Below are 27617 nucleotides of genomic sequence, written 5' to 3' on the forward strand. Positions count from 1 at the left end.
ATTGCAGTCGAATTGAACTTATTTGAATGGATTCGAAGCGAGAGAGGAGATCTTTCTCGTCCTTTATATAAATTTAACCAATATCCATCTATCCATCTCCTACGTAATGACTATTGATGGTTGTTAATTCTTATGTCAGGTCGGGCGTTGACTCAGGATTCAGATTTGGGTCCTGGATAGTTCTTGATATAACTATTTCCCGTAGTCACCGTGTGTGTAATACCCATTCATTCATACATGATAAAGGAAAATGTATAATATACATATCGACCCAACCATACTTACCAATACATATCCTCGAAAGTAAAGATGGGATGATCAGGATTGGATAGGGATAGAGGAAGAGTACCAGTGCTGTTGCTGCTGTACTACGTACCTACCAGCCCTCTGCACCCTTCATCAATAATCCCTTGACGAAGGAAACTCGGTCAACGAGATCCAAGCCTAGACTGCGCGCCCACGCTACGGGCCCGTTGCCGGGCACATTGTATAGCTTGTGCAGGACGTCGCAGGCGCCGCCGATCTTGGCGTTCGTGGCGTATCTGTCGCCCGCGTAGCGTTCCAGGGTGAGCAGGTCTCCGACATCCATGCCGTGGTGGACGGCGTACTCGATCGTCTGGGCGAGGGAGGCCACGTCGCCGAGGCCGAGGTTCAGACCCTGGCCGGCAAGCGGGTGGATGACGTGGGCGGCGTCGCCGACAAGGGCCACGCGGGGAGACACGTAGGTTGCGGCGTGGCGGAAGCGGAGCGGGAAGGATGCGACGCTGCCTTCCTGGACGCCGGTGACCATGGGTGGGATGTGGGAGGGTTGGGGAGTGTGTTCGAGGCGCCAGCTGAGTTCGTTCTCGTGCGGGTCTTCGAGGTCGGAGACGGCTGTGGCGGGGCGTTCCATGCGCAACATGTATTGGAGGTCGGTCACGGAGAGGCGGAAGGCGGCGTTGACCATGGCGAGGAAGGCCTTGGGCGAGAGGGATTTGAGGTAGGCGGCGTTTTCGACGGTGGTGGACCAGACGAGGGTCGCGTGGTTGTTGGGGAGCGGGAGTAGAGCGATTGGTCCGCCCAGCGAGGGCAGGAACCGCTGGTAGGCGGTTCTCATGCCGACGGGGAATGGAGCGGGGTCGAGATCGGCGAGGGACAGGCTCGCGACGATGCCGTGTCGATTGTAGTCCCAGCCATCAGTGGCGATGTCGGCGAAGCGGCGGACAGGGCTGTTGATGCCGTCGGCGCCGACGAGAAGGCGTGCGGCGATGCGAGTGGGCGGTTGAGAGGGTGCGGAGCCGGTTGGCGTGATGGAGAGGACGGGCCAGGCCGAGAGGTCAGGGCCGTCAGGGTTATCGGAGCCATTGGCGATGGAGGAAACAGTGCTGTTGGAGAAGAGGGAGAGGTTCTCGTCTCCCGAGGCGGCGATGCGGGATAGCAGAGCGCGGACGAGGTTGGAGTTCTCGGTCATGGTTGCGACAGTGCGGAGGTCTTCAAATGCGGAGGTCTCCATGGACCAATCGAAGGAGATGCGCGAGCCAGTTTCGCCATCCCACACTTGCATCTCCTGGTAGGGCTGTGCGCGGGAGGTATCGAGATGGTCCCAGGCGCCGATCTTCTTGAGGAACGACACGGAGGAGGGCGTGAGGCTGCTGACGCGGTTGGAGAAATGCTGTGCATCGAGGGACCACGAGCGGGCTTTGTGCAGGTCCTGGGTCTCGATCAAGGCGACCTTCAGCTTGGAAGTAGCGGGGAAAGCGCCTACAGAAAGTCAGTCATGAGAAACGGGGGCCCAATCGAGCTTCATGGGACAAGCATACGGAGAGCAGCCAACAGGCCCAGCCCGGCAGGACCACCTCCGACGCAGACAACATCGTAGATTTCGGGAGCAGGGCCGTTGGAGGACGAGTGGGAAGCGTATCTCCTGCGGGCGGGGAGACGGCCCAATTGGCAGGAGGGGCAGACGTAGGGCCGGAGGGCTGTCCGAGACAGAGGACGCATGATGGAGAGAGATGAGGGGCGAGCGAGGCGGAAAACCGGCGACGAGCAGATCGCGGCGGAAAGTGAAGCTCAAAGCAAGCCCTCAGGCCATCAGGCCATCATGGCGCAAACAGGGCAAACACCGGGGCCGGGCTCGTACCACCGTAAGCGGGATACGGCGGGGGTATTATTGATTGGTATCTATGGAAGGATTCCGTGAAGATCGTCACCACATCAAATCCCGATGCCCTCTGTACATACTTCGGAGATATGTATGTTGTAGATACTATCAGAATGACAGGGGGCTGACGGTGGCCACCGTGTACGACCAGGCGACATGCCACCCATTTTCAAAAAGAAAACATCCGTTGTCAATGCAACATGCCGGTGCCTTCAGCATCCGATCTCACCCTCACCCTCACCCTCACTGCCACTGCCCCCCATGCACTCACTCCGCCACAATCCACCAGACACGGACATTCCATCTCCTAATTCCTCCCTCCTGAGGGGGAAAAGGGGACTCATTTTTTATAACCCGAGCTCAGCCCTAACCGACTCAATTGACCTCGATCCTTCTCAGAAACCAAAACCCACACACTACTTCTTCCGGACTAAACGATGTCATCCAAGTCAGCCGGCTCCAAAGATGCCCAGCAACAACAGCAGAAACCGCATCTAAGCGCCAACTTTGCCCACCCGCAATCCCACCAAATCGACTACGACCATGAGGTCTACCTCCATCTAATGGCAGGCGGGGATGAGAAGAACAAAACCAAGACACCGAATCAAGTCTATCGACAGGTGGGTGCAATGATTCCTTACTTAGTTCTGTTCTTTATGCTGTGCGTGCGCGTGAGGGTCTGGTCTGATGCAAGAGGGAGCGCATATAGAATATCGTTCGACGACATACGACTCGCGCGTTGGATCCGGCCGTGGTGGATCCCCGCGGCCAGCGGGATCCCAGTCCCTTGGATCTGGAATGGGCGGAGAGCCAGAGGGCCAGAGATCGCCTCGTGGGCGGTTGACATCAGACTCGGTCTCGCTACTGGAGACTCCGAATCATGTACTATGGGCAGAATGGATACAGACATCGTAATATTCATGGAACCAACAGTCTCCCCTCCGGGAATCAGGGAAAAGAGAACTCTCGTGAGAAGAACAAGGCTAGTGCGACATCACTCAAACAATAATCGTAGACGATAGACCCGCTCCATACCAACCTACCGACTCTCCTCCGGGCCCTGTTCTCCATGGTCCTCTTCCAGATCCCCTTCCATCTCTGCCACAAACCGCTCCCATGTGTTCAGCACCCCCTGGTAGAACTCAATGTGCTTCTCCGACAGTGCCCCCAGCGTATCCCGGAACTCAACCGCCTTGATCCGCTCAAAGTCCGCCACCTCCCGCACCACCTCCTCATCGAACATCTCCGACGTCGTCTTGGCCGACTCGACCTCGCGCGTGAGCTCGTCGATCCGGAGCTCCAACTTCCGCACTCGCTCGCGCCGCGACTGCTCGTGGTCCACCCCGCGCATGTCTTCCATCTTCGACCGGATGAACGAGGCCGGTGAGGAGGTCAGCGGGTTGGAGGCATAGTACGATGATGGGTTGGAGGCCAGAGAGTCCCGCTCCGCCACCGCCTTGTTCCGATAGTCGACCAGCGCTTCGAAGTCGAGCTGCTTTTGCTCGCGTGTCTTCAGGAGTGATTTGAGCGAGATAATATAAGCCTCCATATCCCGGAGGGACCCCAGGTAGCTCTGGTCGGTGTGATCCTTGAGCGTCTTGAGCCCACGCCCCGTTTCCTCCACCGAGGCCGCGAAGACCTGTAACGGGACCTCCACCTCTGGCTCTAGGGGTACGAGTTTGCGAAATTGCGTCGCAAGGTCATTGTAGTCTGCCTCCAGGTCCGATTCCCGCCGGGCTACCCGAGCCACGATCTTCTCCACGTGGTTGAGATCCTCGTCCAGCTTGTCCGCCTTCTCTCGCACCTCGATGAACCGACGGTCCGGCTTGTGCACCTTGGTAAATGCATTAACAAAGGTATCCGTGAAGTTGTCGAAGATCCCGGGCACCCCGCTGCCGTCCGAGGAGCTGTTTGAGTTGCGAGTTGTTCTCAATCGCATATGTGCATTCCAGTCGGGGGACTCAAGGAAGATTGCCAGCAACGGAGCCCGACGAAGCACCGGATGTAAAGTAAGACGCTTCAGGAAGCGATGTAGTGACCAGGCCCGCCGGGTGGTGAATTCGGGCCCGAATCGATCGCCCCGTACATACTCCATCTTATGCTTATCCGGCAGCGGCGGGACGGCGCAGGCGGGATACTCCCGGTAGAGCGTCTTGTATAGGAAATAGAAGTCTGTGAATCTGCGTCGCACGGTGAATTCGGGTTTTTGGAAGGACTTGAAATCGGTCTGTGGTGGCCATTAAGTCAATATGTAGATAGCAGAGGGAGGTCGCCATCATCATGCAAGCTGCGCTAGGCAACCCGGCTGAGTCCAGCCTCAACCATCTTCCTTCCAAGATCGCGATGGAAAGGACAAGGGAAACCCACCGTAGTAGTAACCAGGTACGATATGTATGCGTCTTTCGTTCCGTCGTTCTCCTTCAAGGGCGAGTCTACCAAGCACTCCAGCACCCCGTCGCCGATACCTGCCAGGTCCACGGCGTCGGCCAGTGGGCCGGCCTGGGGGTTCTCTTGAGCGGAGCTCATCCTTCGTTTGCCATTGATATCGTGGCTGTATGCAGGCGATTCTTCAGTATCGGTTCCCGAGGTGGTGGGCCGCGAGACATCGCTGTCCGGCTCATGCCTCCATGAGACGCTGTCGAAGTCGTCGTGCTGATCCATCGAGGGTTGCCGCCTAGAGCCGGCAGAACAGACTTGGGGGCGAGCGGGTACGATACACGCAAGGCAGCAGAAGCTAGACGGGTCCGTTCCTAGGCTAGAGTGGAAGATCGGAAGTAAGGCCAAGTGGGAGAAGATGGAGGAGTGGAGGAGTGGAGGAGGTGGCGGGCGGTAAAGGAAGGGTCCGATGCGGAGGGAGCGAGCGAGCGAGACTGAGAGACGAGGAGGAGCTGCAAGTGCAACGGTACGTACTTAGTAGTACTTCGAGGGAAGACCGGCGTCATCGCCAAGCCCCACCACAACCACCACCCCGTGCCTGACCTCTCTCCACTTCTACTACTACTGTGTACAGTATACACAATATCTACACCTCACAAAATGCATGCAGGGCAATACCGGCTATATACATACGCGCTCGTCATGCAGCTTACACAGATAATAGTTCAAAGCAGGTCATCCAAGGAGTAAATCACTTCCCGACGCAACATCCTCTCCCCCCATTCATCCTCACCACCTCCATTCACCGCCGAGGATGCTCCCCATCCGCGCCATCCCGTTCCTGCTCGCCGCTGATCCCCCGATCCCGATATGGCTCATCATCCTCGTCGCTAAACAATGGTTCCTCGTCGCTCTCGCCCGCAAAAGCATTGTAAAGCTCCCCGCCGCGCCGACGTGAGCGGTTCGACCGTCCATTCATCGCCTGCAGCTCATCCTCGTCCTCAATCATCTCAAAGTCGTAATCATCCCGGCTGTCATTGCGGATGCGCTTCCGACGCTGGACGTGGAAGTAAACTCCAAGCCCCATGCAGAACACGATGATGGACCCGATCGCCGCATAGATCCAGGCTTGCGTCCGCTTCGACGCCCCAAAGGTGGGGAAGAACGAAGGCAGGAAGCTGTCCGACGCGGCGGTCGGGGATGGGGTCGCAGTCGAGCTAATCTCCGTAGCAGGGGTCTCCTTGAGTTCGTCCTCGAGGGGCTCATCGATCGTCCCCGTCGGTTGTGCCGATGCCGAAGGCTTAACGTTCACCGGGCGATCGACGCCGTCAGTGGGCGTGCCAGGTGGGTCCGTTTTCGTGGGAGCAGCGCTGACGCTCGTTGTAGCCACCACCGCATCCTCATAGCTGTGGTCATCGTCGTGTTCGGTGGGCATAGGGTGAAGGGGTTGGTTGGTCCCGTCAAGCGCCTCGCCCCATAGGTTCAATCGCCAATCGACGAACTGCCCCGTATTGTCATTGACATTGGTATCCTTGACAATCACGGTCCAGGTCCCGACTCCGGACTCGCCCCTGAAGAAGTATCAGCAAAACCGATGTATAACAAGGAGATAAGGAACAGGCTTACCAATGAGCAACGCTCATAAAGGTCCAGTCGACATAGCCCACTTTTTGATTGTCTGGCCGTCTGGTCGTGCTGAGGTGACTGACCAGACCCTCGGGGCTCCGCAACTCCACGCTGAGATCCCCGCGGCGGGTGTGGTTGACATTCATGGTCACCGTGACATGCTCCAGCCTTTCCAGATTGGCTTCCTTCATCATCTCTTCGGTCACCTCGTACGAGCTGGCCAGGCCCTGGTCGCCCTGCGGAATGTCATGCTCTACCCGCTGCCAGGGGGAATTGAACCATGCTTGAGGCTTCACCAGGTCCCAGGACTTTGCCTGTTGCACCAAAGTGTATGTATCCACTTTGCCATATCCCCAGTCATGGCTGAACATCTTCCCATTCTTGGTGGCCTGCCAGCTCCCATCATCTTCGTGAACAGGCACCGCTGCCTCAATCATCAAATACTGAACATCACGCCAAGTCAATTCTGGTCGCATGCTGAGTGCCAGAGCCACGGTTCCCGCAGCCAATGGACCTGCAGCCGAAGTTCCACCATGTGTAGTGGAACATTTGTCCGCACCCACATCAGTTGTATGGATTGCATCGCTCGAGCCGCTGCTGTAGGCGACTACCAACTGAGCCGAACAGGATTCCGAGTAGGCTGGGTGTTGACCCTCCCGATCAATTGCACCCACGGTGATGCTGTAAATGCTGTTGGTGTAACCATCGAAGTTACAATTGTCATCATGACTAGCACCGTTGCCAGCCGCGAACACAAAGACCGAGCCTTTCCCACCCCGACCGTTCTGAATGCCGTTCACCATAGCCCGCTTAATTAGGGTTCCCGGCGCTTCCATTGTGGCGCCATCATCATAGGGACCCCAGGAACACGAGTAGATGTCGTTATCTTGATAGGCGTAGTTGATGGCCGCCGCCTCGTCCGTGTCGTCAATAGGCGCGGAAAGGATTCGGATTCCAGAAATGCGACTGTCATACGCAACGCCGACCCCGCACACGTCGTTCTTCGCCGCACCAATTTCGCCCGCACATCTGGTACCGTGTCGATCATCGCTAAGACGCGGTCTCGGCTCCGGCGACTTGTCGTTGTAGTCATAGGACCCCGCTGCAAAGTAGTTGGGCTTGAGATCGTTGCTGTACATGTCCAATCCGTCATCAACGATCGCCGTAGTAACGCCCTTCCCTGTGATACCTTCCAACCAGATCCCCGTAACATTAAGGTCGTGACCCAGCTGCACAGTATTATACAAATGCCATTGTTCGTTGAATATGGGGTCCGCGATCCCTAGCTCCGATGCGACCCGCTTCAGCGCCTGAGTCGCTTCGGGATCCTCCTTGGGATTCGCCGGCGACCTAGCCACATTAATCGATGGGGGGACTCTCTTATGGAGTTTCTTCTGGGGGGCCAGCTTCTGGGACCAAAGGATCCCATCCAGCCCCTCATCTCTCCCAGCCAAGGAGGGGAGACTAGCAGCGGCGTCTCCGGAGCGTCGCCGTAACCGCCTCCTATCCCGCAATTGATCTAACAGCGTATCGAGATCGTCACTGTTCTCTCTGGGTATGGAAAAGGTGTGGTGGAGAGGTAATTCTCCGACGGGGCCTTCGTGGCGAGCACCTAGGCGTTGAGCGACGTCAGCCGGCGATGCGGACTCATCGAGGTGCAGAGCGAAGTAATCGTGGGTCTCGTAAGAGCGACGAGGATGAAGCGAAGCGGAGGCAGCAGCGCAAAGGCCCAGGGCCGTTGCGACGCCGCCGGGAAGACGCATAATGGGAGCGCGCAGCGAACTGGCTCCCCCTCAGTAAGATGAGATAAGGCCAACTAGGGTGATGGCCATGAACCACGTAGGAGGCGGGTCCCGTTGTCGGCAGAGGCAGGGAACTAAGTCACCCAGAGCGGTATGTCCGTAGAAAATGAAATGCAAAAAGGAGGAAACTTGATCAATGACACAAACAACAGCTGGGAGGTATTAGGAAGTAGGGAGGGTAAGACCCCGCGAAATCGAATCGATAGAGGAAGAAGGAGTTGAGTAGCTGGCAAGAATGAATACACCTACGCGGCCCCGGGGCTGAAGACCGACCAGCAACGTCGTCCCGAGGAACTAGTCGCTGAAGAGTTTCCCGACCCGCTCAAACATCTCAAACGAAGGCCCGTAGACTTGGCCCCCTCTAACCTTATCTGGCATGGTGTCTCTTGGCCACCCCCTGTAGCTTGGCCCCCGGAGAAAACGTTGTCCCTTCCCGGTTACTGACAGGTACTGTAAGGTACAGACGTGATACGGACTTTCAATACAAAAGAGATGGAGACAGAAACCGGACACAACACTTTTGGCCTGCTCAACGACTCGGTTGCATGACAATCGTTCTCATATGAGCTATTAGAAGCCTGAAGATCTCTCCAGGTCGCCAAATATTACAAGTCTTCATGCAACAACAAACCTCCAAGTCTCCTGACTTGATCTGATGAGACAGTGGCTCCATTTTATACAGTTCGCTCCGCACTCCTAACCTTGGGGATATTTGAGTTATCTTCCACCACACCCACGAGGGTAGTCTACACAACAACACTTACTCTCTTCTATATCCCCTGTTACAGAATGCTTATATACCCAAGTAGATGGGATTCCAGTCATGAGAGAGTTAAGGTACTAGTGATCAATATGGTCATGCACTTGCTGGAAGGGACGTTCAGCAGTTGGTACTGTTATCCCACAACAAAACTGTGAAAACCATAAATTCGCTGACGGAGAAGCTAACTAAAACACAGGATCGAGGAATAGGAACATATTTCGTCAAGAAAACATCAGAAAGCGCCATTAAGTCCAGACTTCACTTTTGTGTCTCATACATCGTTTTCAAATCAAAACATCAATAGCTTTTGAAAGGTGGAGGGAAAACAGACAGAAAATGGAAAAGGCTACCAGACAGCTCCAAGCCACACTGCTCAATATCAGCCCCTGCTTTCGGACCTGTCGCAAGACCTCGGTGTATCGCATGGTCTCAAAAGCCACCATCCGGTACTGGGTGGCCCAGCCGAGCTGGGGCGCATAGAAACACAAGAATTCCTCAATCTGCTTGCGGACCCGGTAGGAGACTTTGAGAACGCCTTGTCTCAGCTCCTTGTAGTTCTGCAGGGCCAGTTCGTTGATTATGTGGACGTCAGGCTGGCGGAACTTGGTATACTGCTCGAGATAGTCCCCCACAATGGCTGCGGGGGTGTCGAGTGGCTCTTTTTGTTGTACCAAATGAGTCAAAGAGAGATCGTACGGCAAGGAAGGCAGGTTTTTCCTTTGATCTAGGAAATCTTCGAAAAGGATCCGGACATCTTCAAAGCCAGTGTTCATGCCTTGTCCGTAGAAGGGGACCATGGCATGCGCCGCATCACCAATCAGTACACAGGAGTCCTGGTAATGATACGGAGAGCACCGAATATCAATCATGGGATGGTGAAGATTGGACTGGAACTGCTTTTGAAGGCTGTCGGTGGGGATGAGGTCCGGTGTAATACCAGGGAAATGTTTCTCGAAGAACTCCACAATTCTTCCGGATGACTTCAGCTCCACAAAGACGCTTTCGGGGGCAAATAGGTTACAGGTAAGTGTTCCTTCCTGAAGATGGGGTCAGTGATATATCCACTTTTGGGGGAGTTTCAGAAAAGATATACCTTATCTGGACAAGCAAACAACATAAAATCGTGTTGGGGCCACATATGAAGACAGTCCAGAGGAAGGGAATGCCCTGAAGGTATGGTGAGCTCGCACCAGAAGATATCCTCCCACTTCTGGCTGATGTTTATTTTGGCATAGCGGGAGAGGTGGAAACGAGTCGTCGAATGGGCTCCATCAGCCCCGATGAGTAAATCAAACTTGGTTTCATGGTCCGGCTCATGGGTCTTGGTGATGTTCTGGAAAGTGGCAGACTTCTGCTTCATGTCCAAGCCACTGAGCTTATGCTTATAGAAGACACGGACATTGGGAAATTTGGACAGCTCTCGAAGTAGGCTGTAATTAATTTCCGAGCGGCTGATAGCATAAAGAGCCTGCATGGAAATAAAGAATGTCAGACAGGGGAAAAGACAAGAACAGAAGGGGAAAGAAGCACAGTCATACCTGCCCATGAACATCATATGGAATCCGCCTCGTGGTCAATCCTGCTTTGGTCTTGCCATGTACCATTCGACCGTACACGGGGACAGTCTTGGATAGGATCCTTTCCGCCAGGTTCTTGCATTTACTCTGACGCAATGACTTGATGCCTCGCTCAGACAAGGTCAGGCTGATACTCTTGGTAGAGAAGGCAGTCGCAGTATGAAGCTGATTGTACTCTAGTTGGACCTCCATCCGTTAGGATTTACCCTTAAGCAACCTTGAAATTAGGGTAGGTAGGAAGACGCACCGTCTCGCATTTCATAAATCTCAACTTCAAATCCCCGCTGGGCAGCGTATAGTCCAGCCAACGCGCCAACAGGACCACCCCCGACAATAACCACTTTGAAAGAAGACATGATGATGCACAAAGAGTTTGCTTGTGACTAGAAGAGCTGATTCCCGAGTGAGAACTCTGATATGAGTAGGGTCCTAACCAGGGGCGCTCTGGAGCCTTTTTATATGCGAAGGAGCTATAGGATCTCCAACATAGACCGCTTCTTACTCTTCAGACCTGCCACGCAGCCCTCGGGCGAAAGCACTACCGGCGAATCCTCATAACCAGGTGGATGTGAATCTATTCCCAAAAGCCCGTGCCAAAGTACTCCGTGTAGGCTCCTGCAAGAGGATTGGCGGTGGATTGGACGTTCCAGCCCGGAATGCCGGACTTCATTGGTCTCCTCCATTGGGTCTTGTGGATTCGCTGGCATCCTTTGTGATGCATGATGAGGATTTGATACTCACACACCAGAACACTGTGGATCCTCCGCGCAACCTGGGGCCAAAAAGCTCAATATCCTGAGCAGGGTCGGACTTGACGGAGTATACGACCTCCGTTCGCTTGCTTATTTTTTTTCTGATCGGAACTAGTAACCGTGACCATTCAGCACAGACCTAACCCAGTGGCAGTGCGGCTTACTTGCAATAAATTCATATGAGACTGTTGCCCAGAAAGGTTAATCCGGGACGGTGCATCCAATTGGTGTCGTGTTGGTTGTTCTGATCGGAGCGGGATCACCACCATCGACTAATCCTGGATGAACCCTATGTATGACCTTAGCAGCCCAGCTCACAAGGCCCAACAACCAACGTCTCGCCAACAAATCGGTTCTTGGCAGTCTGAAAGCACAGTGAAAGCTAGTCGGATCTCGTTGACATCCGTCGGATTTCAGCAAGAGACCCAGATAATAGATACGCTAAGGGCCTGTAGAAGAAACTTACAGGGGGTGGAATGATTATTCTGCTTGTTTGAGCTTAATGCTCGATTGGCAGCTACTATATTGTGGGATTGGGTCCACTTGAAGGCCAAAATCTGACGTGAGGGCTCGGCAATCCAATGGATAGATGGATTCTGCAACTCGTTACTGAAGAATCGGCGGCTGACTGAAGGATTTGACGGTGCAATTCCGCTTCGTACTCGCTCCTACGCATCTCCGTCGGCCTTATCAGGAGAGAGATCATCTTGTCGGTCTAGACCGGGGCAATATCACGGCTCTGCCGCTAGGCAACGCCTCGATCTGCTTCCTATTTGCCGGAAATGGCTACGAACAAGGCCTTTGTTTCATCATCAGTCCACTGATAACACTACAACGGGTTCGGATATCATGTATTCCGGCGTGTTCATTTGGTTTTCAGCTGATCCTACTCATCTTTCTTGCCACCCACTTTTCCACCGGAGCGGAGTCCCACAAAACTGACCACACAGACCACTATCATGGCCGCAAACATGAGCCAATAGGCTGCTTGATAGCCCTTGAGCAGGTCCCCGTCCGAGTGCGCTGTAACCGAGGCAGCAATTACTGCGCTGATGGCTAAGCCGACAGAATTGCCGATCTGTGAAACGGCATTAAACACGGCCCCGGCCAGTCCTTGGTTTTCCCCCGGATAGGCCTGTGAGATGATCAGGTTCGACACGGTAAACAGCACTGCATTGTCAGATTAGTCGATCAGGATCATCCTGGCCTCGATCGCATTTATTCGGTCACAAATCCTGGGAAGCTTACCGTCTGGATGAAGCGGGCTCAGGAGCATCCCGACGAATGGCCCCCGCCAATACCCCCAACTCGGCTTGACCAATGCCATCAGGATAGGAGAGATGGTGCTGACGCAGGCAGAGACAAAGACCAGGGTGCGAACTTCGACTTTGTCGACTACGTACCCGGTGAAGAGATTGGTGATCGCCCCGACAATCACCAGCGGCAGGAACATGACGGCTGAGATGAGCGCGGAGTGATGCTGAATGTTTTGAAAACTGCCCATTGTGGTCAGCTGCTCGGGTTTCTTCAGCAGAAGGGTAGTTCAGCCTTACTAGAGCGATGAAAAATACTGGAAGGCATTGAAAACCGCCCAGGTAAAGAACACTATAATGCAAGTTGAGGTAAATGTGGTGTTCTGCCAGATACTGTTGGGAATCAGGGCCGGTTGCCCCCGTCGCTGGCGCCATCCCATCCAAGCGACAAACGTGGGAATCAGCACAATGGAGATTACCAGCAGCGCAATGACGTATCCAGTGCGAATGTTACGATAACTCCCGGAGAGTTCACTGTGAAACACATCGAATCAGTTACCCGGGGTCTGTTATAGGGCAAGTCGCGAGATCACCTACGCCATCACAAAACACAGCAATGCCAGAGAAACACTGATGATGATTGCTCCAATCCAATCGATTCTTGCAACTCTCTTGTACCATGCGTCACCACCGCGCTGTTTCACGGCGGGTAGCGCCCAGAAGGCCGTGGCGGATAAGGTGGCATTGATGATCGCACTAATATAGTACCCGTAGCGCCATCCGATGGTGTCGACGAACACCCCCCCCAGGATCAGCCCTACCGAGTAGCCCAGAGGCTGACCCATCCCCATTGACGCAAACCCAATGTTCCGCCGCGTGCCTGACGGACAACTGCGCGTCATCAAGCTGACCGCTGAGGGCAAACACATGGCAATCCAGAGACCCAACAACGTCCGGAAGGCGATGAGCTGGTTGCCCGTCTGAGTAAACCCGCAAGCCAATGTGAAAATCGCATAAAGAATGCTGCCAGTCAACCAGATGAGTTTGTCGCCCACCGCATCGGCGATGGAACCAAAGAGCAACAGGGTACAGCCCGCCGCGAGCGCGTAGACCGATGCCGGCCATAGCATAATATCCTCACTCAGGTGGAGGTCGGCCGACATGTTAGGGAGCGCCACGGTCAGGATGCCGGATCCCATGGTGTTGAGGAAGCTGACCCCCGTGAGGACGACAATGGTGGAATTTGCGCGGGTGTTGCTGAAGGGCGCGAGTTGTGATGCTGGCACGGATGCGGTTCCATCGTGGCGGGCGCTCTCCGACGACGCGGAATCGGTCTCAGGCGTGGGAGGCTTGTAGGGGTGTTTTTCGTCTTCTGATTGCATTCTGTGCTTCTCCAGGACCATCTTTAGCGTTGTATCGCGGGCACAGAACCAGAGTCAGAGCTAGATGGACTATCTCGCAGCGACCGCCGCAAGAAGTAACCTCCAGTGTCCTCTGCCGGCCAGTTTTGATGAGATGGTTAGTAAGCTAGGGAGCTCAGAGCCTAGTAGTAGATTCATTGGCCCACCAGACTGCCTAGTACCTGGGAATTGATGCTGACATAGAATCCCAATGAGGCTTTTGTCATCAGGCCGGTTCTTTTCCGCTCTGCAGAGCCCGAAATAGGGCAGGATTCACGATGGGTCTTGGCTCACAGGACCCCCGACGGAGACGCCAGCCGCAGTTGCATTAGGGTTATCACCGGGTCCCTGATAAGCACTCGGGCCCCACCGCGGCCGCCATTCCGTGGCCCATTAAGACTACGTACTACGTAGTCAGCGGAAAGATTGCTGGCATGACAAATTCATCCTTAGTGCACGGAATCATCAACATCCGGCCAATGCAGTATTATTTACTCCGTCTGCGGAAGATCTTTTCTGCACCTTACCTACATACCTATGCTGTGCTTACTGGTGAAGGCTGACGTGGCAACCCTCCAACTTGCACCGGGGCAATCTGCATGATAATCATCATACCTTAAATAAGCCACTGACTTAGTAGGGAGTCTATACTCTGTACTCCGTATTCCTTCAACTCATATGCACCATATGACTAGCCCCAGCAGCGGAGTGACAGCCTCCATCCGCTTCCAGGCCAGGCAGCCATGAGCCGCTGAGCCGCAACTGACAAGAGTGGATGCCTATCCCTCCTCGTATTTCAATTCCTGGCTCATCCTGGCTGTGGGGGCCCTTCAAATTTGAGACAAGTACTGCCTAGTAGTTTTTCACCACGGGAGACTTCGTCGATCACCACCGTCAGATTGCTAAAGTATCGCTTCTAGGCCAACTAATCACCTGACCACTTTGCTTCTGTTGGTTCTTATGGTGTCGGATCCTGGATTTTCACTTCTCATTCCATTCCCCGCTTGCCCATCAGGCTGCCTGGATCCTACGACACCGCTCTTTCGCATCTCAACAGGCAATGGGCATCCTGGAACATGTTCCGATGATGAGTATTCGATGGTATTTCTGTTTCCTTGATGAATTCTCACTGAAAAGGCCCTTCTCCTTTCGTCATCATGACTTCCCAGCTACCCTTCCTCCGCATCCTGATCCCTTGAAACTTGAGAGTAACTGCAGATCATGCACTTCGATTCTCCTCAGGTGCTTACCCAAGCGCACCAGACTACGTACACCTCTTCTCCTGCATCATAGTCATTACTTCAGCTCACATAATAATCAGGGTGGCGAAAGAAAGCAGGACTAATCTCATTCATTGATTCAGGGGTTAATTTCTAAGACTAAAGATGGCTGTACAGACTCCGATGGGGCTCGATAGCCCGTGTGCTTGAACGAGTTTATACCTACTGCAGAGGAGTCTCACCTTCGGCAGCTTCAACCGCGTAGGCCATCACCTCATCTGTTTACACATGTCCTGACGCCAATTCACCTAAACCTCCCGTATCTCAAAGAATCTGCCGAAGCAGCTTCATGCGAACAAGAGATGTGCAATTGCTCCGAGAACATCATACCAGTGCTGCCTCGAGTCAGGCTGGAGTGGGAAGTGCCCTTACTTCGATTGAGGTTTCCATGGCTCTCCCTTCTGCTTCTTATGACTTAGATAACAAACCTGGCTAAACTGCTGACCTTTTTCACTCTTCTAGCTCCTTGGATCACCAGATCCTCGAAGCAATGCCTCCGTCGAAACATGCCACTCCACCCCTCGAGTAGGGGTTTACAGACCTCCCATTTCATACAAAGACTCAGAAAGAGTGGAGGAACACCATTGGCTAGAGGTTTTCTTGCAAAAGCTTCATTGCTTGCCTGAATCTATGGGCATCCTGCAAAGACAAGACCCATGTATCGGGATTTCAGCTTTTGATACCTCACTTCACCCCCGTATGATGCCTCTTCTGTGATATCTCGTCATCTGCACCACCTACCTAACATGCCAGTTTAATTCTACAACTTAGGTAACTAGGTGGGTCAGGAATCTGAGTGATGAAGAAGATAATTTCTACAGAAAACGCATTATCTCAAGTCATCGGGGTCAGCATTGAACCCGACTCACCCTCCGAATGTTCGAAATACGAGGTAAATTCAATACCGCGATGGCCGGCTATCTCCATCCGGCAAGGGCTGTATAGTTGGTCAGGTGACCAGCGCTAAGCCGTAAACAATACCCGCAGTCACTGGATCCAGCAATGGGCTGGTAAGGGAGGGCGAGGAGAAAGTGTACCGTCTGAGACTGATGGGCAGACGTAGTCACACAAGTTACAGCTCTGCCCTCGAAGTAGACATCCACGACAGATGTGCATTGGCCTCAACAACCCGGTCGTGGTGATCCATGCTCCCGCGCGGTCTGAGTGCATTACGTGCATTACGTTTTCAAGGCAGGCTGCGCAATGCCTTGCCTATGATGCCACCCTCAACGATCCATGAGCAGAACACCAGGGGCAGATGGTATGACAGAGGAGATTAATTGACAATAATTTCCCCCAAGGCTGGCCTGACTGACAACCGACCGCCCAAGAAGTCCAGGACGGCTGATCTGAGGTGGCGGAAGGGGTGACGTTGACGGGAGTGATTTGGCAAGAGGAGAGAAATGGAAAAGATCATCCGAACGAAGATGGCTGGTGATTCAAACCATTCAAGGTAAGAAGAATAAGGAAAGGAGATAAAAAAAAAAAAAAAAAAAAAAACGGCGAGTACCTGGCAGCGCTCGTGGATGGGCGCCCCGCAGCAAGAGCCGAAGGGGAGAAGAAAAGAAAAGAAAAGAAAAGAGGGCTGGGGTTTTGGCCCAAATTGCCAGCCACCGGTTTAGATTGACATCCCCGATCGATCAATCAATCAATCACGGCCGCCCCCCGTGAGGATGCCACTTGCGTTGGCCTTCTGCCTTCTGCCCCGAGCTCCAGTTTTTCTCTCTTCTTTGTCCCTTTCCCCTCTTCTGCCTTCTGACATTCTTCACGTCCTTTCACTGTCGTTCCCATTGTTTTGTTCCCCCCATTCTTCGGCCGTTGTTGAGTGTTTATTCCCCCACACCATCTGTAGTACTATATTTATGATATCCGCCTTGTATACCCCGAAAGTCGTGGAGGACCACTAGGCCCCCGTCTGCGGTGCAAAATCATCGCTATATAGCCATTTCTCTATACCAACTGAGCGATCCTTTCGCTTTGGATTGATTGCAGTTCATTTACTTTGACTGTGCTATCATCAACGACCGAGTGGTCGGATGCGATCACAGTGAGGTGAATACTAACACGCATCCCAAACACACCTCCAATCGCCGGCGGAGCCTCGTGAAGCGGAGCAACTGCTGCGTGTTACACTGCAAGCATGGCCAACGAAGGCTTTGGGGCCCCTACCAATGGGGCCCATTCGGCCCCGTCGCACAAAAGGCAGCCATCCCATGTCGTCAAGTCGGTTGCTCCAGACTACTACGAGGACAACGACTTCTATGCCAACTCCACTACTTCAAGACCGTCGCCAGCACCGTATCCGGCAAATTCCAGCCGCGTCCACAGCCACCACAGGTCTCGTTCGTATTCTGCCAGAAGCAAAAGCTACAGGAGAGACATCTACCCCGAAGACGATATGGAGTGGAAAGACAAGCCCCCAGCATCGGAGCCCCCAGCATGGTCCGAAACAAGTGCGAAACCATCTACCACGAGAGGGGAGAAGCGTGGAGACGATGCTCTCAAGGCCCCTGCATCTTCAAATAGCCAGCCATCGCCGATAAGCCGGTCGAGTACCATCCGCTCCACCACTGAGCAGCGGCGTGATTGGGCTGCCGACCGTTCGCCCCTTCAAAAGCTCGAAGTCACTTACACTGGCGCTAGCAAGGAAGAGAAACGAGCGCGGGCTCTAGAAGCTGAAATGAAATTGAGAGAACGGATGAAACGGGAAGCTGATAGTCGCGCAACAGCATCAGCGCAACCTTTTGACATGCCAGAGCATACGGACCAGCCAGTGCCAAGAGCAAAGCGCTCACATCACCGACATGCAGCTTCCGAAGGGCAGGCGGGATACAACCCCTCTGGACAAAACCCGTCTGAAAGAGCGAGACCTCCTCGCAGCAGAGCACCACCGCCTCAGAGCGCTGCAGAGCAGCCGTTTGAAGAGGCTCGGTATGTTGATGAGAGACTACAAGATGCGCCTGTGAGAAGGGGCAGCGCTCCTAGGCGAACGGTTTCGGTGAAACACCAAGCCCAAGGTCCCCCGATGGGCCCGCGGGCGATGAACCAGGGCAAACAACGGGATGCGCAAGCTTACCCGGCTGTTGCTCAAGACCCAGCGGTTCCAGAACAGCCTAGGATGGCGGTCCCATCCAGAAAGGCTGTCCCGAATCAACCCCAAAGCCGTGCACTGCCATATCCTGAGCTGGCGGCCCTCCAGAACACGTCACCTCCACAACTTGCCCCGGAGAGAGGGCCTGCCATACAGGGGACAACTGCCCAGCAGGGAATCATGAAGAATCCTACTGGAGTTGCACCGGGCTTTCCTATACCTGCCAATGTTAGCATGGAGCGTGGAATGGGCGATACCAATCCGATGATGCCACAGAGTGCTGTAATGGAGACAAGCGCGCTGTCGAAGCCCAAGGTTTCGTTTAATGTGCCACCGCCGACACCCCCTCCCCTATTCGAGTGGCGGACTGCGTCCGTGGCCAGGCTGGGAGCATCTGACTTCGATTTCCAACGATTTGATGCTGATCGAAGCAAAGCCTGGTGGGAAACCGGGGAAAGCAACGACCGCAGAACCAGTCGGGCCCTGCCGAATAGCTTTGTCCAAAAGCCTTCCGCTCAAAAACAAACCGGTAAGGAATTGGGGAAACGGCGCATTGTCACGAGGTCATCGGTCACTGATGATATGCTATATACAGGCAACAAGCGCTTTCAGCCGTCGATTTTCCTACAGAGTGGACCTCTGCTCCGCTATGCCGGTCTGAAGCGGGTTCGAATTGATGGGCCCAATGGTCCGTTCAACAAGGAGACCTGGAGAGGCAGTGTTTTGATCGTGACACAAGACTCGCTTTCCTGCTATGAGTCACGCCCAACCCTGAGGCTGTTCGCCCAGGCGATGGATCTCCTTGCTCCTCCGCCGGTCCAGGTCAACGGGGAGGATGCTCAACTGGCACCCGAGTATGTTGATCCGGCTGCGGGGCTGATGAAGTTGGGACGGGATGGACGACCTCTCTACGTCAAGCCGGTGGAACATACCGTGGAAGGGGAAGATCTTTCGTTTGTTGAAAATGATGATGGAATCTATGAAATGTCCCCCAGCATCATGGACTACAGTAGTGAGGGCGTCGGGCAGCCCATCCCGGCCAGTCGCCTCCATCCCATGGACGGAGAGGCAGCTGGAAGTTACAAAGAGATCTCCGGAGCTCGTTTGTACGCGGATCCGGGCAGGGATGTCACATTCTGGAGGTTCAATATCGAGATTGAACTGGGCCCTACTCAACAGCGGGTCGCCTACCGCCTGAACCAGGGACCGGCCCTAGGCTTCTGGGTGCCAGCCCGAGGCCAGTCCATGAACGTCATGTTCCATACCGGCAATGGTTTTAGCCCCGCGGTGGATTCCAACAAGCTCAGTGGTCCAGACCCCCTCTGGCGCGATGTCTTGAACGAACACCAGACTCGCCCGTTCCACGTGATGATCGGGGGTGGCGATCAGATCTTCAACGACAAGGTGATTGCGGAAACGGCCCACTTCCAGGAGTGGGTGAAGATCAAGAACCTGAGTGAGAAGTACGAGTCACCTTTCACAGCCGAATTCAAGGCTGAACTGGAGGACTTTTACTTGGAGAACTACTCGGCGTGGTTTTCTCAGGGCCTGTTCTCCCTCGCCAACTCGCAAATCCCCATGGTCAACATGTGGAATGACCATGAGATCATCGAGGGATTCGGCTCCTACCCAGAGGAGTTTATGAACTCGCCGGTCATCTCGGGGCTTGGCAGCATTGCGTTCAAGTACTACCTGCTGTTCCAGCATCACAGCGTCCCCGAGGAAACCGAAGCGGAGGAGCCCAGCTGGATCCTTGGCGCCAAACCAGGACCGTATATCAACCAGCGAAGCCGGCATTTGTTTATGTCTCTGGGTGACGGGGTGGCATTCCTGGGGTTGGATTGTCGGACGGAGCGAATGGTGAGATATGTGATGAACCTCTAGTACTGGATCGATGCTAACAGCGAGCGTAGACCGACGAAATTATCTGCGAAGAGACGGGCGAGCTGATCTGGGACAGATGCCATCAGGAGATTGTGCGGGGTGAAACCAGACACCTGATTGTGTCGCTGGGTATTCCGCTTGCGTATCCCAGAGTGGTATGTCATCTACCTTGCGATTCCAATGCGTTTCTAATGCATCTGCAGGCCGTGGTGAAGAACATCCTCAACAGCCGCAAGTCCCTCGGAAAGGCGGGCCTGTTTGGCGGCCTGGTGAACAAGACCGGCGCCAAGGTCGAGATCTTCGACGATCATTGGACGGCCAAGCGTCACAAGGCCGAGCGGACATATCTGATCGAAGATCTTCAAGATCTGGCCGCGGAGAAATCGGTCCGGGTGACAATTCTGAGGTAGGATCTGGCCCGCTTCGGCATTCTAAGAGACATATCTGACGGGGATTGGCTACAGTGGCGATGTGCATCTGGCGGCAATCGGGCAGTTCTATTCGAACCCCAAGCTGAACGTGCCCAAGGACCGGGACTATCGATACATGCCGAACGTGATCTCGTCCGCCATTGCTGACATGCCCGAGACGGAGATGATTTCCGACACGCTCAACAAGCGCAATCACGTGCACCACATTGACACCAACACCGACGAGGACATGCTCTCCATATTCACCCACGACGTGAATAACAAGCCCCGGAACAACAAGCGGTTGCTGCCACGACGGAATTGGTGTTCGATCCGGGAGTACCAGCCCGGTAAGTTCCACCCCCAGTTGCTCTTCTCATCCGAGACCGGCAAGAAACTTTATCTGACCGGTCTCTAGGCTCTACACCCCCCGCGACACCGCAATTTGGAACCGCCGAGGAAGAACCTCGCCCGGCCAAGCTGAAGCGGACATTGTCGCTTACTCGCGGCGACAAGGCTCCCCGCGCAGGTCTACTGCGACGACTGTCCCTCCGGGGCCCGCCGCCGACAAAGGACTTCAATCTCGGGGACACGCCCCCTGCGCGTCGGATGAGCATGGACGGGGCCTTCACAGGGGGCGACATGGGCGAAGCGGCCTTCCATCCGGCAGGAGATCCCAAGCCCGGTCCAATCCTCCGCCGGCCGACGACCCTCAGCCGGAAGGCGTCCAAACGGGGGAATGGCGTGGGAGCGTTGATCAATCTGGAGGGGGTCTCGCGATCACGCTAAACCTGGAGCTCAACCCGAAGGACCCGGCGGGGATCACGACGCCGTACAAGTTGCTTGTGCCGGCACTACGCTACGAGGACATAGAATACGAGCCGCCGGCGGCGTCGGTAGCCAAGGGATGGCGGAAATGGCTGGGGGTGAGAAGCAAGAAGAGGGACAAGACGGCGGGAGGAGAAGAGACGGATGCGGAGAATGGTCTGACGGACGAGGAATACGACGATGAGTTTGATGATGATGACGATGAGCCGGAGTCGTATGCACTTGGGGAAGGAGGCGTGCTGCCGGAGACGCTGGTGCCTGTGAGCCAGGAGGGAGGGCTAGAGGAGGGCGAGGGTGAGGGCGAGGTTCCCAAGCGGAAGAAGTGGTTTGGGCGGTCGAAATAAGGAGTAGTTGAGGTTATTGAATGCGCGACGATTGATGATTGATGACGATGATGATGACGATGACGATAATATCTAATGCCACTGTTGATATTCGGAACCATGATAACGATAACGATAATGATGATGATGATGGTATACGGAGGATCTACGGAGTAGTAATAGTCCCGGTCTCGACCCGCCACGGGTTGGTAAGCAGGGATCACGTGCGAGGGTCTCGCCGGGGATGATTTGTGAGCCGCGTTGCCTGAGGTCGGGCCGGGGATTTCCATGGCGGTTCTTTGGCCTTCCTTGTTGCTCCCTCCTGCCTCGCCTGCTTCGCCTGCCTTATCAATCAATCAATCACCTCCATAGTCCAGCCACGGCGTGTTCGATAAGCAGTTGGCTTCTCCACCTACCTAGACCTACACTACTAGTACCTACTACCAGGTAAGTAAAGAACCCTACTGGTGAGTAGGTGGTTGCTGGGCAGGTCTTAGCTAATCGCGCGTGGCCAGCCCTTGGGAATTCCCCACCTGCCCGTTGCAACTTGCACCAGCGCCCCTCTTCGCCTCTGCCTTCTGCTGCCCTTCATATTTCCCCCTTCTTCCTCTCCTCGCTCTCTCCATTCTTCTTCTCTTCTTCTCTCCAGTTCACATCAAACACCGCCAATCTGTTTTCCTCCGCCTTTCGTCGTTTCTCCTCCTCCACTCTTCGCTCATCTCTTGGACTGACCGCCGCTGCCGCCTCGTCCTTCCAGCAAAACTCCTCGCCATCTACCCTCTCGACGCCCCTGCGCGTCAATTCCACCTCATCCTCCAGAATGGTGCACACCAACGTTGTTAGTAAGTATTGCCTCCGACAATCGGCGGGTCAGGGGCGGACGCAGAATCTAACCGCGGGCGAACCACAGTTATCGGCTCCGGCCCCGCCGCCCACACGGCCGCCATCTACCTCTCGCGCGCCGAACTCAAGCCCGTCCTCTATGAGGGTATGCTGGCCAACGGCACAGCCGCCGGTGGACAGCTCACCACCACCACCGACATCGAGAACTTCCCCGGTTTCCCCGCCGGCATTGGCGGCGGCGAGCTGATGGAGAACATGCGCAAGCAGTCCGTCCGCTTCGGCACCGAGGTCATCACCGAGACCATCACCAAGGTCGACTTCTCCCAGAGACCCTTCAAGCTGTGGACGGAATGGAGTGACGGTCCCACCGACGAGCCGGCCCACACCGCTGACGCCGTCATCATCGCCACCGGTGCCAACGCCCGTCGTCTCGACCTCCCCGGCGAGCAGAAGTACTGGCAGAACGGTATCAGCGCCTGCGCCGTCTGTGACGGTGCTGTGCCCATCTTCCGCAACAAGCCCCTCTTCGTCATTGGTGGTGGTGACTCCGCCGCTGAGGAGGCCATGTTCCTGGCCAAGTACGGTAGCAGCGTCACCGTCCTGGTCCGTCGCGACAAGCTCCGTGCCAGCAAGGCCATGGCCAACCGCCTCCTGGCCCACCCCAAGGTCACCGTCCGCTTCAACTCCGTCGCCACCGAGGTGCTCGGTGAGGAGAAGGCCAACGGCCTGATGACCCACCTCAAGGTCAAGAACGTTGTCTCTGGCGAGGAGGAGGTCGTCGACGCCAACGGTCTCTTCTACGCCGTCGGTCACGACCCCGCCACCGCCCTGGTCAAGGGCCAGATCAAGCTCGACGAGGATGGATACATTGTTACCCAGCCTGGCACCAGCTTCACCAGCGTTGAGGGTGTCTTCGCCTGCGGTGACGTCCAGGACAAGCGCTACCGCCAGGCCATCACCAGTGCCGGTAAGCCCTCCATTTTATATCTTTACCCACCTTCACAACCGCTAACAAAATCTCAGGATCCGGCTGCATTGCCGCTCTCGAGGCCGAGAAGTACATTGCCGAGCGCGAGTCCGGCGAGGAGGAGGCGCCCGTGACCAGCAGTGAAAAGGACACCCAGGGCACTGGTGCCGAATACAAGTCCAACCCTCTTCTCTAAGCGATTCACTACCACCACCATCATGAAAGCATCTATTCCCATTCTATCCATCTCATAATCTCCTAACTCACCCCTCTATCTTCCGATCTCTTTTCTACTACCCATCTAGATCAGGTTCAGGTTCAGGTTTCCCATTTAGACAAACGGCTTATGGGTGTTGCATCTTCATCTTCCTCTTCGCATTTTTATTTCTTATCTTTTCATTTGCTGAATGCTTACCTTAACGGCTGTTTATATTTCTAGATTTCCAGCGATATTTTTGTTCATGTCTTGTTTTGTGATACACGGGATTTCGATGGGGTTCGATCGATCGATCGATCGATTGCATGAATGCGAATGTGAATACAATCAATAGAGTAGAAGAGAGAGAGAAGAATCATAAAGTAATTTTTTCGAAGACATTTCCTTTTATTCTGGTCTTCGTAGGATGAGCTAGCTCAGTTTGAGCATATAAATATGATGTCAGAGGATGGTCGGAGGCAATAGGGTATTTATTCATCCCCCCCCCCCCCCACCGAGTCCACTGATTTATGAGTTGGGTGCATTGATAGTGAGTGTACAAAGGTAGTTAATTGTACAGCGGAAAAACACGTCAATGTTGGTTTGCAGGAGGGGCGGTGCCGTTCGCTTGCGTATCTGGCCCGGGGGTTGGATGTTCACCGTGGGGTAGAGCGGTATGAGGTTGCTGTGCATTTCCAGGCTGAATGGTAGAATCCGAGGCTTGGGCTGACCTTTTCGACGGCGCCTCCCAGCTAGCTAGAGGATTGGCGGCGCACCACCGCTCCTTGATCTCGGTCGACTTCTTTTCCCATTCCGCCATGTCGCTCCGCCAGCGGTTCAAGATCTCCGTGCTGGTCTGTCGGTTTACTTCAATTTGCTCGATGTACGGCCGTTTCTCCTCTTTGCTGGCCTGCCGCCACATAAGGCCTAGGGCTTGGCGGATCTCGTCGCGCGCAGCCTTGGCGTTGGGGTCCTTGGTCGCGGCGCGGCGGGCTTCGTCACACTGCATGCGGCACTTCCCCCAGTAGTCTTTCTGGTACAGAAGAAACGGGTTCAACGCCGTTCGGGCTGGTCGTGGGGGGGCTGTGCCTAGCTCATCGTGGATGGCCGCCCATATGGCTTTGTCGTATGCATTCCGACGAGCGGCCTCGGGCGATGTACCGTTGGGTGTTGCACCAGTGGGTTCCTGGGACCTCCCTGTGCCATTGTCCAAGGACGGCTCCTTTCGCTTCTGAGGCGCTGCCGTGAGGGTGCTGACATCGAGGGTCTTGCCTTTCCCTGGAATCAGCGGATGAGGCACTTCGATGGGTCCGAGGACGGTCTCGATGACTTCCGATGCAGCCCGGAGCCCAGATAAGTACGCGCCGTGGACGGTGGCTGGGTGAGTGCCACAGGTGGCCTCTCCCGCAAAATGCAAGTTGCCAATCGGTTTAGCCATCAGGTCATAGTCTCCCGGAAGCGACTGTGCAGCGACATACGAGTAGCTCCCTCGGGTAAACTTGTCGGTGCCCCAGCGGGTAACGATGGTCTCTAGAGGGTCCGGAACGACTGCATGTTTGAAGACATTGCGCAGCTGGCTGGTCACTTCCGTAATGAGCTCGGCATCAGGTGTGCGTTCTGCTTGATGCGCGGCATCCCCGGCCATTAAAGCAATGAGAACTGGAAGACCAGTGGTCTTCATGCAGTTCCAGAACAGGTAGAACCGGCCACGATTCATTGCATAATCCTCCTGGACCATACTATTCCGATTGTTGGGTTCCCGGAGAAGCCCAAACATGTCACGCTCCGTATCCCAGAAAGGCTCGTTGAATACTAGGATCACTTTGTTCATGATTCCGAAGCCTAGGCGATCAACCGCGCCCGTTTTCCACTCTGGTAGGGGAGGTGAAAACTGGATAGAGCGATGCTTCAGTATGCCAAGAGAGCCGGTAAAGACCACCTGATCGGCAACGAACGACTCGCCGTCTTCGCATTGAACCACCGTCCTGTTCTTTCCCAGCCCCGTGTGGTCGTAGGTGATCCTGGAGACAACTTTGTTGGTCCGGACATCTAGCTTTGTAGGCAACGACCACAGTCCGTACGGCAGTTGCTGATATCCACCTACCACCTGCGAGTGCTCACCCTCAAATTCGTTTCCCATATCCTGGTCCCATCCGGAAAGGCTGAGTTTGCCGATATTCGAAGCATTCGCATACTCCAAATTCGCCATATGCCAGTTGAGCAGGCGCATATCTTTCGGAGTCAGTGGGAGCATATGCTGGTACTGCCGGACACCGTCATTCATCACGGCGCCCAAGGTCTGGAACTTTGAGGCTTTGGCTACCGGGTCCAAATTGATGGTGTCGTTGACAGAGGTCCCACATTTCAAGCTCCAACCCATGGTCTGACAAGCGAGCTGAGTCGGATTTTCTTCAACGTCGGTAGAGTCGGCCAACGGGGCGCCTGTCGGCTTGATTTCTGTGGTTTTGTGGCCAACTCCTCGCCGGATACGTTTTGCAGGAAACAAGAGCCCGATAGTCCCAGCAGCCCTAGCTTCTTCGTATTGCCTCACTGTAAGGCCGTCGCTGGTCGACACATCACGCCCGGAATCGATCAACTCCCGGTCACCCTCCGCCGTGGGCACTATCACTGACTTGTGCCGATAAAGCCCGGACCGATCCAGTATGTCATTGTAGAGCATCTCGTCTGTTGCATCTCGAGCTTCATCCACCGGTGAGCCATCAATGTCATAGATTGTGGAAATATCGCGCAAAAGATGATATGGGAGAGCGAGCTGGCCTCGGATAATCTGATCTAGGGGGTTGCCGTGATCAAAACCGACAATAATCTGGGCACCCATTTCAGCCTTGGGGACTAATCCAGGACCCAAGGTAGATGACTCTAGGCTCCGTAAAGGATGCGAGTAGATACGACCCCCAATCCTGCGCCGTCCTTCCAGGACGATCACCCGTGGCGATGTGAGCGCATCGTGGTAGTGGTTGAATAGAGCTTCCAGATGCCGCGCACATCCCAAACCCGCCGTTCCTGCCCCAATTACGACGATTACAGGACCCTCCTTGGGTTGACCCCCCTTGGGGGGCTCGGGAGCGACTGGAATTTCCACACAGCCAAAATTGATATAGCCGTTGCGAACGAGCCATTCATGTGCGAACGCGGCAAGGTTCATCCAGCGATAGTCCTTCGCACACCCCATGGCTTCTTCTTTCGAGACACTCAGCATGGGGTTCCTTGTCCACAGACGCAGGATACCATTTCGGATATTCAAGTAAACGGTGACATGAAGATGGCATAAGTGATCTTGAAGGATTTCCTGCTCCCCTTTGTGTAGAGCGTATGGGTTCAGCCGGGACGCATACGCCGCTGCCACACATTGTTGAGCATAGACTGCAGTCGGCATTCTCGAAGGTATGGAAGACCGGGGGCGGTACTTCACACTTGTAGCTCTACTGTCAGCAGCTTTGGGATCAGCGGTCACAGATGATGAGGATGAGGATGGCGGTAGGATATTGACGAGTGATGATGGAGACGTTAACGTGTGATTGGAGGTGGGGGGAATGGAAGGAGCTCTCGCCAGACCGTTGGAGGGTCCGCAGATTGAGTTTGTCTCGCGGCCGTGTGAGGAAGGGTCTGCTCTCTGCAAGCGATCCTGGACCGTCTCGAGGATCCCACTGCTTTCTGAGGGACCTTCCACCATTCCATCATTCGGAGCGGGTCTGGTATCGGCGTGCCCATTGACGGTTCCATTGACAATTCCATTGAGAGTTCCATTGGCAATCCCACTGGCGATTCCATTAGCATATGAGAGGCCGTTCAGAGGCGGCCCGCCCAGCTGCTTTGGCGGCAATTGCGACGGGGGCCTCGGGCCAAAGACGGCTTGGTGTGGCGCCAGCAAGCCTCTTGCAGCAGCATTGAGACTGGCCGGCAAGTATTGGTCAAGCTGACTTCTCTCGTAGGCATAGCCCTCTGGGCCCTGAGTCCCAACGGCTGCGGCCGTTTTCATGATTGCTGGCAAGATTGAAGCGGCTTCTCAGCAGATGTATTCTATCACTGAGCTTGGCCTCCACGGACCTACAGGCCAACTACACGGACGATATGACGACTGATTG

The 27617-nt window shown here is 54.8% G+C and overlaps 10 protein-coding genes across 10 annotated transcripts; 4 read left to right on the forward strand and 6 right to left on the reverse strand.

Annotated features, from left to right (window-relative positions):
• Positions 1–354: 354 nt before the first annotated feature.
• On the reverse strand, positions 355–2278 carry BO94DRAFT_219949 (putative ubiquinone biosynthesis monooxgenase (Coq6)). The gene is made up of 2 exons (XM_025606214.1): positions 1800–2278; positions 355–1740 (listed from the first exon to the last, which is right to left on the reverse strand). Exons 1-2 carry the CDS (start codon positions 1978–1980, stop codon positions 377–379), a joined length of 1545 nt encoding a protein of 514 aa, XP_025471913.1. The 5' UTR covers positions 1981–2278; the 3' UTR covers positions 355–376.
• On the forward strand, positions 2080–2591 carry BO94DRAFT_219955 (uncharacterized protein). The gene has a single exon (XM_025606215.1). It carries the CDS (start codon positions 2163–2165, stop codon positions 2463–2465), a length of 303 nt encoding a protein of 100 aa, XP_025471914.1. The 5' UTR covers positions 2080–2162; the 3' UTR covers positions 2466–2591.
• On the forward strand, positions 2201–3133 carry BO94DRAFT_531063 (uncharacterized protein). Its single transcript, XM_025610817.1, has 2 exons — positions 2201–2760; positions 2850–3133. Exons 1-2 carry the CDS (start codon positions 2578–2580, stop codon positions 2982–2984), a joined length of 318 nt encoding a protein of 105 aa, XP_025471915.1. The 5' UTR covers positions 2201–2577; the 3' UTR covers positions 2985–3133.
• On the reverse strand, positions 2869–5017 carry BO94DRAFT_531064 (sorting nexin-4). The gene is made up of 2 exons (XM_025610818.1): positions 4508–5017; positions 2869–4367 (listed from the first exon to the last, which is right to left on the reverse strand). The coding sequence occupies exons 1-2, from the start codon at positions 4799–4801 to the stop codon at positions 3180–3182; spliced, it is 1482 nt and encodes a 493-aa protein (XP_025471916.1). The 5' UTR covers positions 4802–5017; the 3' UTR covers positions 2869–3179.
• Positions 5018–5114: 97 nt separating this feature from the next.
• Positions 5115–8231, reverse strand: kexB (kexin kexB). Its single transcript, XM_025610819.1, has 2 exons — positions 6143–8231; positions 5115–6087 (listed from the first exon to the last, which is right to left on the reverse strand). The coding sequence occupies exons 1-2, from the start codon at positions 7903–7905 to the stop codon at positions 5319–5321; spliced, it is 2532 nt and encodes an 843-aa protein (XP_025471917.1). The 5' UTR covers positions 7906–8231; the 3' UTR covers positions 5115–5318.
• A 760-nt stretch (positions 8232–8991) lies between these two features.
• BO94DRAFT_456779 (FAD-dependent oxidoreductase) lies at positions 8992–10640 on the reverse strand (the record flags this gene model as incomplete). Its single annotated transcript, XM_025607718.1, has 4 exons — positions 8992–9744; positions 9801–10175; positions 10246–10460; positions 10532–10640. The coding sequence occupies 4 exons, from the start codon at positions 10638–10640 to the stop codon at positions 8992–8994; spliced, it is 1452 nt and encodes a 483-aa protein (XP_025471918.1).
• Positions 10641–11922: 1282 nt separating this feature from the next.
• Positions 11923–13671, reverse strand: BO94DRAFT_456956 (MFS general substrate transporter; the record flags this gene model as incomplete). The annotated part of the gene is made up of 4 exons (XM_025607722.1): positions 11923–12206; positions 12285–12532; positions 12590–12823; positions 12887–13671. The coding sequence occupies 4 exons, from the start codon at positions 13669–13671 to the stop codon at positions 11923–11925; spliced, it is 1551 nt and encodes a 516-aa protein (XP_025471919.1).
• Positions 13672–16611: 2940 nt separating this feature from the next.
• Positions 16612–20865, forward strand: BO94DRAFT_531069 (uncharacterized protein). The gene is made up of 4 exons (XM_025610820.1): positions 16612–19920; positions 19974–20099; positions 20148–20350; positions 20409–20865. The coding sequence occupies exons 1-4, from the start codon at positions 17110–17112 to the stop codon at positions 20770–20772; spliced, it is 3504 nt and encodes a 1167-aa protein (XP_025471920.1). The 5' UTR covers positions 16612–17109; the 3' UTR covers positions 20773–20865.
• Positions 20866–21847: 982 nt separating this feature from the next.
• On the forward strand, positions 21848–23909 carry trr1 (thioredoxin-disulfide reductase TRR1). Its single transcript, XM_025610821.1, has 4 exons — positions 21848–21952; positions 22021–22347; positions 22416–23315; positions 23372–23909. Exons 2-4 carry the CDS (start codon positions 22326–22328, stop codon positions 23509–23511), a joined length of 1062 nt encoding a protein of 353 aa, XP_025471921.1. The 5' UTR covers positions 21848–21952; positions 22021–22325; the 3' UTR covers positions 23512–23909.
• Positions 23910–24103: 194 nt separating this feature from the next.
• On the reverse strand, positions 24104–26908 carry aof2 (putative lysine-specific histone demethylase Aof2; the record flags this gene model as incomplete). Its single annotated transcript, XM_025607717.1, has 1 exon — positions 24104–26908. The coding sequence occupies one exon, from the start codon at positions 26906–26908 to the stop codon at positions 24104–24106; it is 2805 nt and encodes a 934-aa protein (XP_025471922.1).
• Between the last annotated feature and the right edge of the window lie 709 nt (positions 26909–27617).

The sequence above is a fragment of the Aspergillus sclerotioniger genome (genome assembly GCF_003184525.1).
Source record: "Aspergillus sclerotioniger CBS 115572 chromosome Unknown BO94scaffold_3, whole genome shotgun sequence".
Lineage (NCBI taxonomy): Eukaryota > Fungi > Ascomycota > Eurotiomycetes > Eurotiales > Aspergillaceae > Aspergillus > Aspergillus sclerotioniger.